Source organism: Pan paniscus, chromosome 20 (assembly GCF_029289425.2).
Source record: "Pan paniscus chromosome 20, NHGRI_mPanPan1-v2.0_pri, whole genome shotgun sequence".
Lineage (NCBI taxonomy): Eukaryota > Metazoa > Chordata > Mammalia > Primates > Hominidae > Pan > Pan paniscus.
Window position 1 is genome coordinate 60,072,796 of NC_073269.2, and position 15,489 is coordinate 60,088,284.

Below are 15,489 nucleotides of genomic sequence, written 5' to 3' on the forward strand. Positions count from 1 at the left end.
TTTCTATTTCCTTTTCTCCTTTTCCTTCTTTTCTCCTGCTCTTCCTCCTCTTCCACCTTCTTTTCCTCCTCCGTTTTCTGTGCCTATGGGTATAGTTCTGTAACATTTTATTGCCTGTATGTATGGCTTTATAGAACCACCGCCACAATCAAGACACAGAGCTGAGAGTGCAGGTTCCACAGCAGGCGGTTAAGGCTCAGCTGGTCCAACCCATCATTCCCTGGGCAGCTGTGGGATCTATGGCTAGAGAAGGACAGAGCTGAGCTTAGAGGGGAAGGAAGAGGAGGAAGATTGTTTTCTCCCGGCATCTAAACACAGCTTTTCAACCGGGGGAGCACCACCCTCACTTCCCATTGCCCCATCCAGGGATATTTGAAAGGTATGAGAGTAGTGGCTTTTTTGTTGTTGTTGTTTCACAATAATTAGGTCTTCAACAGGTGTTCAATGGGAAAGGAAGTATTAGCAATGTCGAGTTACGTGTTCCTATAATGGACAAGACAGTCTCACATGGTGAAGGACTATTGCACTTTAAACACCATTTGTGGCCATGCCCGGTGGTGCACACCTGTAATCCCAGCACTTTGGGAGGCTGAGGCAGGTGGATCACTTGAGGCCAGGAGTTCGAGACCAGCCTGACCAATGTGGCGAAACCCGGTCTCTCCTAAAAATACAAAAAAATTAGCCGGATGGTGGCAGGTGCTTGTAGTTGCAGCTACTCGGGAGGCTGAGGCAGGAGAATCACTTGAACCTGGCAGGCGGAGGTTGCAACGAGCCGAGATCGCACCACTGCACTCTGGCCTGGGCGACAGAGCGAGACTCTGTCTCAAAACAAACAAACAAACAAAAAAACAAAAAATACCATTTGTGCCCATGTGGAGAAATGTGTGAAGTCCCCATGGTAGAGTCTGATGTTTAAAGAACCCCACATGGATTGAATGCACAGCAGGGCCGCTACAGTTCACAAGGCTGCACTGGGTAATTATAATTTGCTAAGAAGGTGGACCTTAAACAGAAAGGTCCATAAGCTAGATTGAGATAACCATTGTCACAATGAGTGAAATTTCTTCCTCGGTACACAATTAATTACTTAGTTACTAGGAAAGTTCCCAGAAGGTGGAACTTAAACAGAAAAGTCCATTAGCTACATTGTGATAATCATGTCACAATTAGTGAAATTTCTTCTTTGGTACACAATTAATTATTTAGTAGGGAGGTTCCCAGAAGGTGAATCTTAAACAGAAAGGTTCGTTAGCTACATTGTGATACTCATGTCACAATCAGTGAAATTTCTTCCTTGGTACACAATAAATTACTTAGTAGGAGGGTTCCCCACCCGTAGGCTTATGGGGGTATAATTGATAAATCAAAATGGAATATATCAAAACATCACGTTGTACACAAATATAACTCCATTTTTATTTGTCGATTAGATCTCAATAAATCTGGAGCAGAAGAGAATTCCATATCTCTACAGCAGCCCATGAAAGAGAGAGGGGATCCGTGTTTTAACTTGGATCTGTTACTGGAAAGGGGTCCCAGTCCAGACCCCAAGAGAGGGTTCTCGGATCTCACACAAGTAAGAACTCAGGGTGAGTACACAGAGTAAAGTGAAGGCAAGTTTATTAAGAAAGTCAAGGAATATGGCTGCTCCATAGGCAGAGCGGTCCAGAGGGCTGTCAGTCGGCTATTTTTGTGGTTATTTCTTGATCGTATGCTAAACAAGGGGTGGACTGTTCATGAGTTTTCCAGGAAAGGGGAGGGGATTTCCCTGGAACTGAGAGTCCCTCCCTCGTTTAGCTTCTGGAAGTTGCCATGGCATCTGTAAGCTGTCTTGGTGGCGGTGGGAGTGTCTTTTAGCATGCAAATGCATTATAATTAGCAAATAATGCGCAGTGAGGACGACCAGAAGTCACTTTTGTTGCCATCTTGGATTTGGCAGGGTTTGGCTGGCTTCTTTGTTGCATCTTTGTGTCTTTGGGTCTTTGTGACCTGTATGTTGTGACCTGTCTCATCCTGTGACTTAGAAAGCCTTAACCCCCTGGGAATGCAGTCCAGCAGGTTGCAGCCTCAGTTTACCCAGCCCCGGTTCAAGATGGAGTCACTCTGGTTTGAAGGCCTCTGATTCACCTGGAGACACATTCCGGCTGTACCAGGCCTCCACCAGGAAAGCTCCCATGATAACCACAATTATGGCAGCCAGACCCAGTCGTACGAAGTTACCCAGGGAGTAGTTGCTCGATGTGGTACCTGGGGAAACTGAAAGAGAGAAGGGGCTCAGCACTGACCCTCAGAGGGTATCCCTCCTTCTCAAATGGCCCCACCAAATCTGACTATCATCACCCACTTAATGTTTTCGGTTTTTTGGTTTTTTTTTTTGAGACGGAGTTTTACTCTTGTTGACCAGGCTGGAGTGCAGTGGTGTAATCTCAGCTCACCACAACCTCTGCCTCCCAGGTTCAAGCCTCCCTGCCTCAGCCTCCCAAGTAGCTGGGATTACAGGCATGTGCCACCATGCCCGGCTAATTTTATATTTTTAGTAGAGACGGGGTTTCGCCATGTTGGCCAGGCTGGTCTTGAACTCCCGACTTCAGGTGACCCGCCCACCTCAGCCTCCCAAAGTGCTGGGATTACAGGTGTGAGCCACCACGCCCGGCCACCCACTTAATGTTTTCTAGCCAGTAGTCCACTGTACTTTAAAGTTTTAATTGAACTTTTTTTTTTCTTGAGATCAAGTTTTGCTCTTGTTGCCCAGATTGGAGTGTAATGGCACAATCTCAGCTCACTGCAACCTCTGCCTCCCGGGTTCAAGTGATTCTCCTGTCTCAGCCTCCCAAGCAGCTGAGATTATGAGCATGTGCCACCACACCCGGCTAATTTTGTATTTTTAGTAGAGACGGGGTTTCTCCATGTTGGTCAGGCTGGTCTCGAACTCCTGACCTCAGGTGATCCACCCGCCTTGGCCTCCCAAAGTGTTGGGATTATAGGCATAAACCACTATGCCTGGCCATAATTGAGCTCTTTAAAGTTTTAATCCCTGAAAACAAAAGATGGAATCTTTGTTGTTGTTTTTGAGACGACGTCTCACTCTGTTGCTCAGGCTGGAGTGCAGCGACACAGTCTCGGTTCACTGCAACCTCCACCTCCTGGGTTCAAGCGATTCTCCTGCCTCAGCCTCCCGAATAGCTAGGATTACAGGCACCTACCACCACACCCGGCTAATTTTTGTATTTTTAATAGAGATGGGTTTTCGCCATGTTGGCCAAACTGGTTTCAAACTCCTGGCCTCAAGTGATTCGCCTGCCTCGGCCTCCCAAGGTGCTGGGATGACAGGCATAAGCCACCGCGCCCGGCCAAGATATGCAATCCTACTGAGTTGTAATCGGAGTTCCTTTATCTTCCTTCCTTGATATTCACTCCACCTTAGCTCTCTTCCTTCATTTATTTGCTCTTTATCCCATTTCCACCTTCCCACATTGCCTTTTCTCCTCCCGCATCCTTATGTTAAGGAATAGTCTTGGGGCAGCACATGAGACGGAAGGAGCTCTACAGAGCCCCGAATTCCGTGGCTGGATCAGCATCCTCGCAGCACACACTGCTGTGCAGCAGTGCACCTGAGAAAGTTTGAGTTGAGGCCGGGCACAGTAGCTCACACCTGTAATCCCAGCACTGTGGGAGGCTAAGGTGGGAGAATTGCTTGAGGCCAGGAGTTCGAGAGCAGCCTGGGCAACATGGCGAAACCCCATGTCTACTAAAAATACAAAAAAATTAGCCGGGTGTGGTGGCGGGTGCCTGTAATCCCAGCTACTCAGGAGGCTGAGGCAGGAGAATTACTTGACCTGGGTCTGGGGTTGGGGGGTGGAGGCTGCAGTGAGCTCAGATTGTGCCACTACACTCCAGCTTGGGCGACAGAGTGAGACTCCATCTCAAAGAAAACAAACAAACAAACAAAACCCTAGCCTCCAGATTTTCAGGGAGGCTGATTTGAGTAATAATAAAACTCTGATTGGCCAGGTGCAGTGGCTCATGCCTGTAATCCCAGCACTTTGGGAGGCCCAAGCGGGCAGATCACGAGGTCAGGAGTTTGAGACCAGCCTGGACAATATGGTAAAACCGCATCTCTACTAAAAATACAAAAATTAGCCAGGCAGGGTGGCACACACATAGTCCCAGCTACTCGGGAGGCTGAGGCAGAAGAATCATTTGAACCTGGGAGGCAGAGGTTTCATTGAGCCGAGATCGCGCCACTGCACTCCAGCCTGGGCGACAGAGCAAGACTCCGTCTCAAACAAACAAACAAACAAAAAAACTCTGGTCTCCCACTTACCTGGCTCAATGTGTATTAAACTCTTTTTTGCAATTCCTCTGTCTTGATGAATGGGCTTCATCCAGGCACCCGGCAAGAGCTGTAATGTAACTCATTACAGCAGTTACAACAGATGAAAAATAATTTACAGAGCTGAGGAAGCAGAGTGCTAGCACCCAGTAAGGCAGGAAACAAGATACTTTCAGAAGAATTCTAGCAGTCAATAAAAGACATGGGTAGACTTCGCATCCACGGCATAGAAGCAGGAGGCTGTGCAAACACCATGTTCTGAGGATGAGATAATTTTTTTTTTTAATTTGAAACTGGGTCTCACTATATTGCCCAGGCTGGTCTCAAACTCCTGGGCTCAAGCAATTCTCCAGCCTCAGCCTCCCAAAGTGCTGGGATTACAGGCCTGAGCCACCGCACATGACTGAGAAAGAATTATTGAGAGTGAAATCACTAACACCAAGAAAAACCAAAACACGCCATGCACAGTGGTTCACACCTGCAATCCCAGCACTTTGGGAGGCCGAGGTGAGCGGATCACCTGAGGCCAGGGGTTCAAGACCAGCCTGGTCAACATGGTCAGAACCCCATCTCTACTAAAAATACAAAAATTAGCCAGGCGTGGTGGCGGGCACCTGTAATCCCAGCTACTCAAGTGGCTGAGGCAGGAGAATTGCTTAAACTCGGGAGGCAGAGGTTGCAGTGAGCTGAGATCGCACCACTGCACTCCACCCTGGGCAACAGAGCGAGACTGTGTCTCAAAAACAAAATGAAACAAAACAAAACAAAAAACCAAAACGCTAAGAGATGCAAAGACTGGTAGAAGGAATCTGGTGCTGGTGGATTCATAATTTTCAAAAACAGCCTAGAAATTTTCCAAGGATGTAGTACAACAAAAAGGCAAAAGAGGGCCGGGCACGGTGGCTCACACCTGTAATCCCAGCACTTTGGGAGGCCTAGGCAGGCAGATCACCTGAGGTCAAGGAGTTCAAGACCAGCCTGGTCAACATGGTGAAACCTTCATCGCTACTAAAAATAGAAAAATAAGCCGGATGGGTGGTGCAGGCCTGTAATCCTAGCTACTTGGGAGGCTGAGGCAGGAGAATCACTTGAACCTGGAAGGTGGAGGTTGCAGTGAGCCAAGATCGCACCATTGCACTCCATCCTGGCAACAGAGTGAGACTCCATTTCAAAAAAAAAAAAAAAAGGCAAAGGAGTGGAAATCGTGAAAGGGAGGTTTTTTTGTTGTTTTTTTGTTTTTGTTTTTGTTTTTTGTTTTTTGTTTTTGAGACAGAGTCTCACTCTATTGCCCAGGCTGGAGTGCAGTGGCAAGATCTTGGCTCACTGCAACCTCCGCCTCCCATGTTCAAGCAATTCTCCTGCCTCAGCCTCACAAGTAGCTGGGTCTACAGGTGCATGCCATCATACCTGGCTAATTTTTTATTTTTAGTAGAGATGGGGTTTCACTATGTTGGCCAGGCTGGTCTCAAATCCTTGACCTCAGATGATCCATCCACCTCGGCCTCCCAAAGTGCTGGGATGACAGGCATGAGCCACCACGCCAGGCCAGAAAGGGAAGATTTTGTTAAGAGCGATGATATTGCAAGTAATGAAGAAATGAGATTCACAGAAGAACAAAACAATCTCTGATTAAAAACAACACACACAGTTCCTCAAAACCATACACGCCCTTACCTGTCACCAATATCTCAAGCTGATCACTGGGTTCTGAGGCCCAGAAGGGAGACTTTGTCTGGTAGTACATGCAGCTGTAGTTCCCAGCATCGCCGGCCGTCACGTCCACCAGAGAGAAGTCTATCTCCTTCCCCGCTGGACTCTGCAGCTGGATGGGTGATGGCGTCCCTGCCTTCAGTAGAGCGAACATGATAGGCACAAACAATTGGTCTCGCTTCTGGCACTGCAGAGTCACCCTTCCACCTGCGGTCACTGTACCCCTTTGGTAGGTTCGGAGGAAAGGTTTAGATAAATGTCCTGTAAGAGAAGTCAGGCTCTGAGGTACTGGGGAGAAGTCTGGAATCCCCCACTCACCCCTGTTCTCCTGGCCGGAGGCTCTCGCGGAGTGTGGGAAATGAGAGATTCCTGATCTCTTCTACCTTCCTCCACTTCCTACTCCGACCCCAGGACAGAGATTCTCCCTCCTACAAGACCTGTATAAGGCCGGGCATGGTGGCTCACACCTGTAATCCCAGCACTTTGGGAGGCCAAGGCGGGTGGATCACCTGAGGTCAGGAGTTCGAGACCAGCCTGCCCAACATGGCAAAACCCTGTCTCTACTAAAAATACAAAAATTAGCCGGGCGTGGTGGCAGGCGCCTGTAATCCCAGCTGCTAAGGAGGCTGGAGCAGGAGAATCACTTGAGCCCAGGAGGCGGAAGTGGCAGTGAGCCGAGATGGCACCACTGCACTCTGGCCTGGGCGACAGAGTATAAAACCAAGATATGCAATTTTGTTCCTGTCTCTCTCCCTCTCCCGCCACCCCCAACTACTCTGGAGGTGGGACCCCTTTTCTCCCTCTGTTCCTTCACTTCCTCCCTCATCCCCTGTCCCCCGTATGTCATTGGCAGGCACCCTGTCTGTACCTGTCACCAACAGTAGAAGGACGTCACTGCGCTGTGAAAGGATGTGGGGGGATGCTTTTCTGTAGTATTCACAGGTGTACTCTCCAGCATTTCTGACTTTAAGATTATTGAGGTGAAATTTGGCCGCACCCTCTGTAGAATCAAGGGGCTTCGGGGACTCCAGAATAATTCCTCCCTTCCTGAGAACAAAGCTCACACCTCTGGCAGGAGTCCAACATCGAAGCGTCACATTGCTGTTGGCAGGGACCACCGAGCTGGGCCAGGCACTGAGGGACGGCTTGGGCAGTGACCCTGGAAGGAAGCAGAGCCTGATGCTGGACCCGATGCCCTCCCCTGCTCTCAGGAAGCCCTTTTTAAAATTTATTATTATTATTATTATTATTATTATTATTATTATGAGATGGAGTCTCCCTCTGTTGCCCAGGCTAGAGTGCAGTGGCGCAATCTCAGTTCACTGCAACCTCCGTCTCCTGGGTTAAAGCAATTCTCCTGCCTCAGCCTCCCAAGTAGGTGGGATTACAGGCACGCACCACCACACCCAGCTAATTTTGTATTTTAGTAGAGACAAGGTTTCACCATGTTGGCCAGGCTGGTCTCGAACTCCTGACCTCAGGTGATCCACCCACCTTGGCCTCCCAAAGTGCTGAGATTACAGGCGTGAACCCCTGAGCCCAATCAGGAATCCCATTTTAAGAAGGGAAGGGGGCTGGGTGCGGTGGCTCACGCCTGTAATCCCAGCACTTTGGGAGGCCAAGGCAGGCAGATCACGAGGTCATGAGATCGAGACCATCCTGGCCAACATGGTGAAACTCCGTCTCTACTAAAAATACAAAAATTAGCTGGGCATGGTGGTAAGCACCCATAGTCCCAGCTACTTGGGAGGCTGAGACAGGAGAATCACTTGAACCCAGGAGGCGGAGGTTGCTGTAAGCCGAGATTGCACCACCGCACTCCAGCCTGGCGAAAGAGTGAGACTCCGTCAAAAAAAAAGGGAAAAAGAGGGGGAAGGGGAAGAGAACAGCAGGGAATTTGGGATGACAGGCCAAGGAGGGTGTAGTTGAAGAAACACTCACCATCTCCCCTTGTGTCTCCTTGGCCCACGCACAGTCCTGCAAGACAATCCTCCGTGAGCCAGAAGCCCCTACCTGGAGCCACGTCACCCCCTGCCCTGACCCCTGGAGATCGTCCCAGAGTCTCCTGCTGAGAACAGACTCTTAGAGGTCATACGCTCAGGAGTTCTCATTGTCCCCACACTGGACTGTGGCTTCCGCTCGACTTCCAGCTCCTCCATCCTTTCCCAGAGATTCTCCTTGACCATCCTGTGTGGCTGTCACCTCCCCCTGCTCCAGGCCTTTCCCACAAATCCTTCCATTCTCATCTTCTGTTTCAAAACAGCACTCATTCTTACCATTTCCTTCTTTCTTTCTTTCCTTCTTTCCTTTCTTTCCTTTCTTTCTTTCTCTCTCTCTTTCTTTCATTCATTCTTTCTTTCATTCATTCATTCCAGAGACAGACTCTCGCTCTGTCGCCCAGGCTGGAGTAGAGTGACGCAATCTCGGCTCACTGCAACCTCCGCCTCCCGGGTTCAAGTGATTCTCCTGCCTCAGCTTCCCAAATAGCTGGGATTACAGGCATGCGCCAGGACGCCCGGCTGAGTTTTGTATTATTAGTAGAGACAGGGTTTCACCATATTGGCCAGGCTGGTCTCAAACTCCTGACCTCAGGTGATCCACCCTTGGCCTCCCAAAGTGCCGGGATTACAGGCATGAGCTTTGTGCCCAGCTTCTTTTTATTTTTTAATTTTTCATTTTATTATTGTGTTTTGAGACAGGGTCTCTCTCTGTTGCCCAGGTTGGAGTGCAGTGGCTCCATCATGGCTCACTGTAGCCTCCCAGGCTCAAGTGATCCTCCCACCTCAGCCTCCCGAGTAGCTGGGATCACAGGTGTGTACCACCACACCTGGCTAATTTTTTAGTCTTTCACAAAGACAGTCTCCCTATGTTGCCCAGGCTCATGATCTCTTTTAATCCCTTCATGACTCCAAACAGGACAAAATTTATTGTTTGGTGTCCTGTAACAAGCCTCAAAACATCCAAATTGTCATTCCAGAAAGGGGAAAGCATACGTTCCTCCCTGTTTCACACATGGCTGCATTTGCTCTTCCTCCTTTTTAATTTTTTTTTGATAGAGACAGGGCCGGGCTGGTTAAGAACTCTTGACCATGCTGGGCGTGGTGGCTCACGCCTGTAATCCCAGCACTTTGGGAGGCCGAAGCAGGTGGATCACGAGGTCAGGAGTTCAAGACCAGCCTGGCCAACATGGTGAAACCCCATCTCTACTAAAAATACAAAAATTAGCCAGGCGTGGTGATGGGCGCCTGTGATCCCAGCTACTCAGGAGGCTGAGGCAGAGAATCGCTTGAACCCAGGAGGCAGAGGTTGCAATGAGCTGAGATCGCGCCACTGCACTCCAGCCTGGCCACAGCACGAGACTTGGTTTCAGAAAAGAAAAAAAAAAAGAGAAAGAAAAGAAAAAACATAATATCAAGCCTGTTTATGAACATTATCATAATAATGAGATTGATCTAACTCAAGGAAAGTTAGTTAGGCCTGTGTCTCTGAGAGATTTCCTCTTTTTCCCCTGTGTGAACAGTTTTAGGTCTCAGCAGGAAAAAGGGGAAGTTACCAGGCGTTTGTGCTACTATTACATCCATGAGCCAATCCATAAACTGACACTTCAAGTTTTGCAAAAGGAAATTGTGAACACCCAAAATGTTCAAACAACGTAAGTGTCCATCCATGGAAGAATGGATAAACACAGTGTGCTCTATACATTCAATGGGATTTTTTTTCTTTTTCTTCTTTTTTTTTTTTTTTTTTTGAGACATAGTTTCATTCTTGTTGCCCAGGCTGGAGTGCAATGGCGCAATCTCGGCTTACTGCAACCTCTGCCTCGCGGGTTCAAGTGATTCTCCTGCCTCAGCCTCCCAAGTAGCTGGGATTACAGCTTACTGCAACCTCCGCCTTGCGGGTTCAAGTGATTCTCCTGCCTCAGCCTCCCAAGTAGCTGGAATTACAGGCATGCACCACCATGCCCAGCTAATTTTGTATTTTTTAGTAGAGACAGGGTTTCACCATGTTGGTCAGGCTGGTCTTGAACTCCCCACCTCAGGTGATCCGCCCACCTCAGCCTCCAAAGTGCTTTTTTCTTTTTCCTTTCTTTCTTTCTTTTTCTTTTCTTTCTTTCTTTCTTTTTTTTTTTTTTTTTTTTTTTTGAGGCAGGGTCTCGCTCTGCTGCCCAGGCTGGAGTGCAATGATGTGATCCTAGTTCACTCCAGCATTAACTCCCTGGGCTCAGGTGATCCTCCCACCTCTGCCTCCTGAGTAGCTGGGACTACAGCTGCACACCACCATGCCCAGCTCATTTTTGTTGTTGTTGTTTTTAATATTTATTTATTTATTTATTTTGAGATGGAGTTTCGCTCTTGTTGCCCAGACTGGAGTGCAATGGCATGATCTCGGCTCACTGCAACCTCTGACTCCTGGGTTCAAGCGATTCTCCTGCCTCAGCCTCCCAAATAGCTGGGATTACAGGCGCCCGCCACCACACCTGGCTAATTTTTATATTTTTAGTAGAGATGGGGTTTCACCCTATTGGCCAGGCTGTTCTCGAACTCCTTACGTCAGGTCATTGCAAAAAAAGTGGTGGGATTACAGGCGTGAGCCACCATGCCCAGCCTCATTTTTTTATTTTTTGTAGAGACAGGGTTTCACCATGTTGCCCAGGCTAGTCTCGAACTCCTGGGCTCAAGCGATCTGCCTGCCTCAGACTCTCAAAGTGCTGGGATTACAGGTGTGAGACATTGTGCTCGGGCTACAGTGGGATTTTAGCCATAAAAAAGAAAGGAAATCTGACATATCCTACAATATAGATGTAGCTCGAGGATATTATGCTGAGTAAACTAAGTCAGGCACAAAAGAACAAGTGTTATGATTCCACTCATACATCCTAGAATAAGCAAATTCATACAGATAAAAATTAGAATGGGCTGGACACGGTGGCTCACGCCTGTAATCCCAGCACTTTGGGAGGCCGAGACAGGCAGATCACAAAGTCAGGAGATCGAGACCAGCCTGGCCAACATGGTGAAACCTTGTCTCTACTAAAAAAAAAAAAAAAACTTAGCCAGGCATGGTGGTGAGCGCCAGTGATCCCAGCTACTCGGGAGGGAGAGGCAGGAGAATCGCTTGAACCCAGGAGGCGGAGGTTGCAGTGAGCTGAGATTAGGCCACTGTACTCCAGCCTGGGTGACGAAGCAAGACTCCATCTCCGAAAAAAAAAAAAAAAGAAATTAGAATGGAGGTTACCAGGGGCTGGGAGGACCGCGGCAAATAGAGAGTTATTGGTTAGAGGGTGTAGAGTTCATATTGGGAATTGTGATTGTTAATTTGATTTATCAGCTAGACCAGGCCACAGGATGCTGTGTATCTGGTTAAACATTATTTCTGGGCGTGTCTGTGAGGGCGTTTTTAGAGAGATCAGCATTTGAATCTAATGCTGAGTCAGGCAGGTTGGCCTTCCTAATGGAGGTGGGTATTCTGCTGAGGGCCAGGATGGGAGAAAAAGGTGGCAGAGCCACCACAGTGGCTCACGCCTGTAATCCCAGCACTTTGGGAGGCCAAGGCAGAAGGGCTGCTTGAGGCCAGGAGTTTGAGACCAGCCTGAGTAACATAGTGAGATCCCGTCTCTACAAAAAATTTAAAAATTACACGGGGCACTGTGGCTCAGGCATGTAATCCTAGCACTTTGGGAGGCCAAGGCAGAAGGATTGCTTGAGGCCAGGAGTTTGAGACCAGCCTGAGTAACATAGTGAGATCCTGTCTCTACAAAAAATTTAAAAATTACACGGGGCACTGTGGCTCACGCCTGTAATCCCAGCACTTTGGGAGGCTGAGGCTGAGGCGGGCAGATCACCTGAGGTGATCACCTGAGGGAGCTCAAGACCAGCCTGGCCAACATGATGAAACCCCGTCTCTACTAAAAAGTACAAAAAATCAGCCGGGTGTGTGGTGGGCACCTGTAATCCCAGCTACCCGGGAGGCTGAGGCAGGAGAATTGCTTGAGCCCAGGAGGTGGAGGCTGCAGTGAGCTGTGGTCATACCACTGCACTCCAGCCTGGGTACAGAGTGAGACTTTGTCTGAAAAAAAGGAAAGGGAAGGAAGGAAGGAAGGGAAAGAGAGAGAGGAAGGAAGGAATGAAGGAGAGAGAGAAAGGAAGGAATGAAAGAAAGGAAGGAAGGAAGGAAGGAAGGAAGAAAGAAAGCAGGCAAGCAAGCGGGGGCTCACGCCTGTAATCCCAGCACTTTGGGAGGCCGAGGCGGGCAGATCAAGAAGTCAGGAGATGGAGACCATCCTGGCTAACACAGTGAAACCTACGAAAAAAGCCGGGCATGGTGGCGGGCGCCTGTAGTCCCAGCTACTCGGGAGGCTGAGGCAGGAGAATGGCGTGAACCCGGGAGGCGGAGCTTGCAGTGAGCCGAGATCGCACCACTGCACTCCAGCCTGGGCGACAGAGTGAGACTCCGTCTCAAAAAAAAAAAAAAAAAGAAATAAAGAAAGAGAGAGAGAGGAAGGAAGGAAGGAAGGAAGGAAGGAAGGAAGGAAGGAAGGAAAGGAGAAAAAGAAAGAAAGGAAGGAAGGAAGAAAGAAAGAAAGAGGCTTTAGTGTAGATAGTGGGGATGGTTACACAACGGCCTCAATTTACTTTATAGTTATCTATTTGACACTAAATTTTTATTTATGGTATTAAGGTTTCTGGGCCAGGCGCAGTGGCTCACATCTGTAATCCCAGCACTTTGAGAGACTGAGGTGGGCAGATCACCTGAGGTCGGGAGTTCGAGACCAGCCTGGCCAACATGGTGAAACCCCATCTCTACTAAAAATACAAAAATTAACCAGGCATGGTGGCGCACCCCTGTAATCCAGTTACTCAGGAGGCTGAAGCAGGAGAATCGCTTGAACCCAGGAGGCAGAGGTTGTGGTGAGCCGAGATCACGCCATTGCACTCCAGCCTGGGCAACAAGAGCAAAACCCTGTCTCAAAAAAATAAAATAAAATAAAATAAAATAAGGTTTCTATTCTGAATACTTTTACTTACACACAAAAAGCAGAGTTGATCCTGAGAAAAGGGATAAGCCAATGAAGCCAGGTGGTGGAGGCATTCAGCAAAACTCACGAAGTTGAAACTACAGGAGTTGAAGTTTGCAGAGCACTCATTTCCAGGGAATGTCTGCAGTGCACTCAGCAGGACGTCTCACTCCTCCCGTGTGCTCAGTAAGCTAAAGTTGATGTTATTATTTCCATCCCCAGCCCAACTATCCCACCAGTTCCATGATTTTCTGCAGTCCCAGTGGATAGCCCTGTGAGACTTACTGAAACAGAGGAGGGAAAGCAGCTTAGGGATCATGATGGCTCCTCAGCCCTCCCAGAGTCCGTCTTGGGTTCTGCAGTCTACAGATGGGAGAAGAGCTGGAGTCGTCGCTGCCTCTTTCCCACCCCAGAGTGTGGGCAGTAACAGCCTTTCCTAGCCTTTCAGTTTCCCCTCCCATATCCACATTCAGGAAACATGTTGATGTTGCTGATTGCAACATGCTCCTTGCACACACCAGTGTTCGAGCACTTGACTCACAGGAAATGCTCCTCTGTCTGAGGCAGATTTCAGGCATCAAACAGGTAACCCCGAAAATGCTTCAGACTTGGCCCTGAAGTGTTCGTATTGAAGAGATGAAAGCACTTCATTCTTTTTTTTTTTTTTTGAGATGGTGTCTGGTTCTGTTACCTGGGCTGGAGTCCAGTGGCACGATCTCAGGTCATTGCAACTTCAGCCTCCTGGGTTCAAGCAATTCTCCGGCCTCAGCCTCCCAAGTAGCTGGGATTATAGGCACATGCCACCATGCCCGGCTAATGTTTGTATTTTTAGTTAAGATGAGGTTTCACAAGTTAGCTGGGCTAGTCTTGAACTCCTCGCCTCAAGTGATCCACCTGCCTCGGCCTCCCAAACTGCTGGGATTACAGGCATGAGCCACTGTGCCAGGCCTTCATCACCATTTTTTTTTTTTCTTTTGAGACAGAGTTCCACTCTTTCGCCCAGGCTGGAGTGAAGCGGCATAATCTCATCTCATTGCAACCTCCACCCCCCAGGTTCAAGCGGTTCTCCTGCCTCAGCCTCCCAAGTAGCTGGGATTACAGGAGCCCTTCAACACGCCCAGTTAATTTTTGTATTTTTTAGTAGAGATGAGGTTTCACCATGTTGGCCAGGCTGGTCTCAAACTCCTGACCTCAAGTGATCCACCCACCTCAGCCTCCCAAAGTGCTGGGATTACAGGCATGAGCCACTGTGCCCAGCCAGTCATGAGCTCATTTTTTAAGTTCAGAATATTTCAGTACATATCTATCTTTATCAAATAAGAACCATTTTAAAAATAATATAAGCACCACAGCACTGTCACATCAAGAAAGTTAAGAGTACCTCCTTGATACCAGCTAATACCCATTCAGTACTCAAATTTCCCTGATTGTCTCAAAAATGTCATTTCTATCAGGTTTTTAAAGAATAAATCAGGATCCAATAAAAGTCTGCAGATTGCATTTGATAATTATGTTAATTTAGCCTGGCGCAGTGGCTCACGCCTGTAATCCCAACACTTTGGGAGACCGGGGCAGGTAGATAACCTGAGGTCAGGAGTTCGAGACCAGCCTGGCCAACCATGGTGAAACCTCATCTTTACTAAAAATACAAAAATTAGCTGGGCGTGGTGGTGCACGCCTGTAATCCCAGCTACTCGGGAGGCTGAGGCAGGAGAACTGCTTGAACCTGGGAGGCAAAGGTTGCAGTGAGCTGAGATCGCATCATTGCACTCCAGCCTGGGCAATAGAGTGAGACTCAGTCTCAAAAAAAAAAAAAAAATGTTAATTTGAATCAGACAAAATTTTTTATTTTTTTGTTAAAATAAGAAATCAAGGAAGTTAGTTTTTAACCATGTTTTTTTTCATCTTGCATTTGGAAGAAGAGCAAAATGCCCCCAAGTCTCGTTTTTGTTTTCGGATTTTTTTGTCTTGATAGCACCTACTCTTCTTACTGTTTTGGAACATAGAAAAGTCAACAAGGCAACAAATTATAAGGAGTAAAACCAACTATAATTACAGGTGTTTCTTTGAAAGTTATTTTCACAAGATGTGGCAATGATTTTTAAAGGCTTGGGACTCTTACAAGACCCTTTTGTTCAAATAACAGTTTTGTGTATGAATTTATTTCAACAGAGAACAATTTAGTAACGTTTGTGAATATTCATTTAGTTCTCCATATTGTACCAGAAAACAAGACTGATATTCTTGTGAATCTTCTCAATTCAACTCTTTATCAAATCAGATTCCTTAAATTAGTGTTGTGACTCAGAAAAAATCTTTCTCCTTATGCAGTATCAGGGAAAAGAGGACATCTCCTATATTTCTTCTTAACATGTCTTTTGCTAACAATGAAGATGCATATTTTAAAACTAGGCTCTGGAATTTTATCAGT

At 47.7% G+C, this 15,489-nt stretch overlaps 1 protein-coding gene across 1 annotated transcript; it reads right to left on the reverse strand.

The window, feature by feature from the left end:
• Positions 1 to 1,781: 1,781 nt before the first annotated feature.
• Positions 1,782 to 14,428, reverse strand: TARM1 (T cell-interacting, activating receptor on myeloid cells 1). The gene is made up of 5 exons (XM_034944952.3): positions 13,344 to 14,428; positions 7,985 to 8,020; positions 6,912 to 7,202; positions 6,008 to 6,304; positions 1,782 to 2,256 (listed from the first exon to the last, which is right to left on the reverse strand). Exons 1-5 carry the CDS (start codon positions 13,375 to 13,377, stop codon positions 2,099 to 2,101), a joined length of 816 nt encoding a protein of 271 aa, XP_034800843.3. The 5' UTR covers positions 13,378 to 14,428; the 3' UTR covers positions 1,782 to 2,098.
• Positions 14,429 to 15,489: the final 1,061 nt, after the last annotated feature.

Coding starts and splice junctions, on each gene's coding strand:
- TARM1 (XM_034944952.3), bottom strand. CDS start 13,377: ATGATCCCTAAGCTGCTTTCCCTCCTCTGTTTCA. Junction 8,021..13,343: donor GCTTTCCCTCCTCTGTTTCA/GTAAGTCTCACA, acceptor ATTGTCTTGCAG/GACTGTGCGTGGGCCAAGGA. Junction 2,257..6,007: donor GCTTGAGATATTGGTGACAG/GTAAGGGCGTGT, acceptor TCTCTCTTTCAG/TTTCCCCAGGTACCACATCG.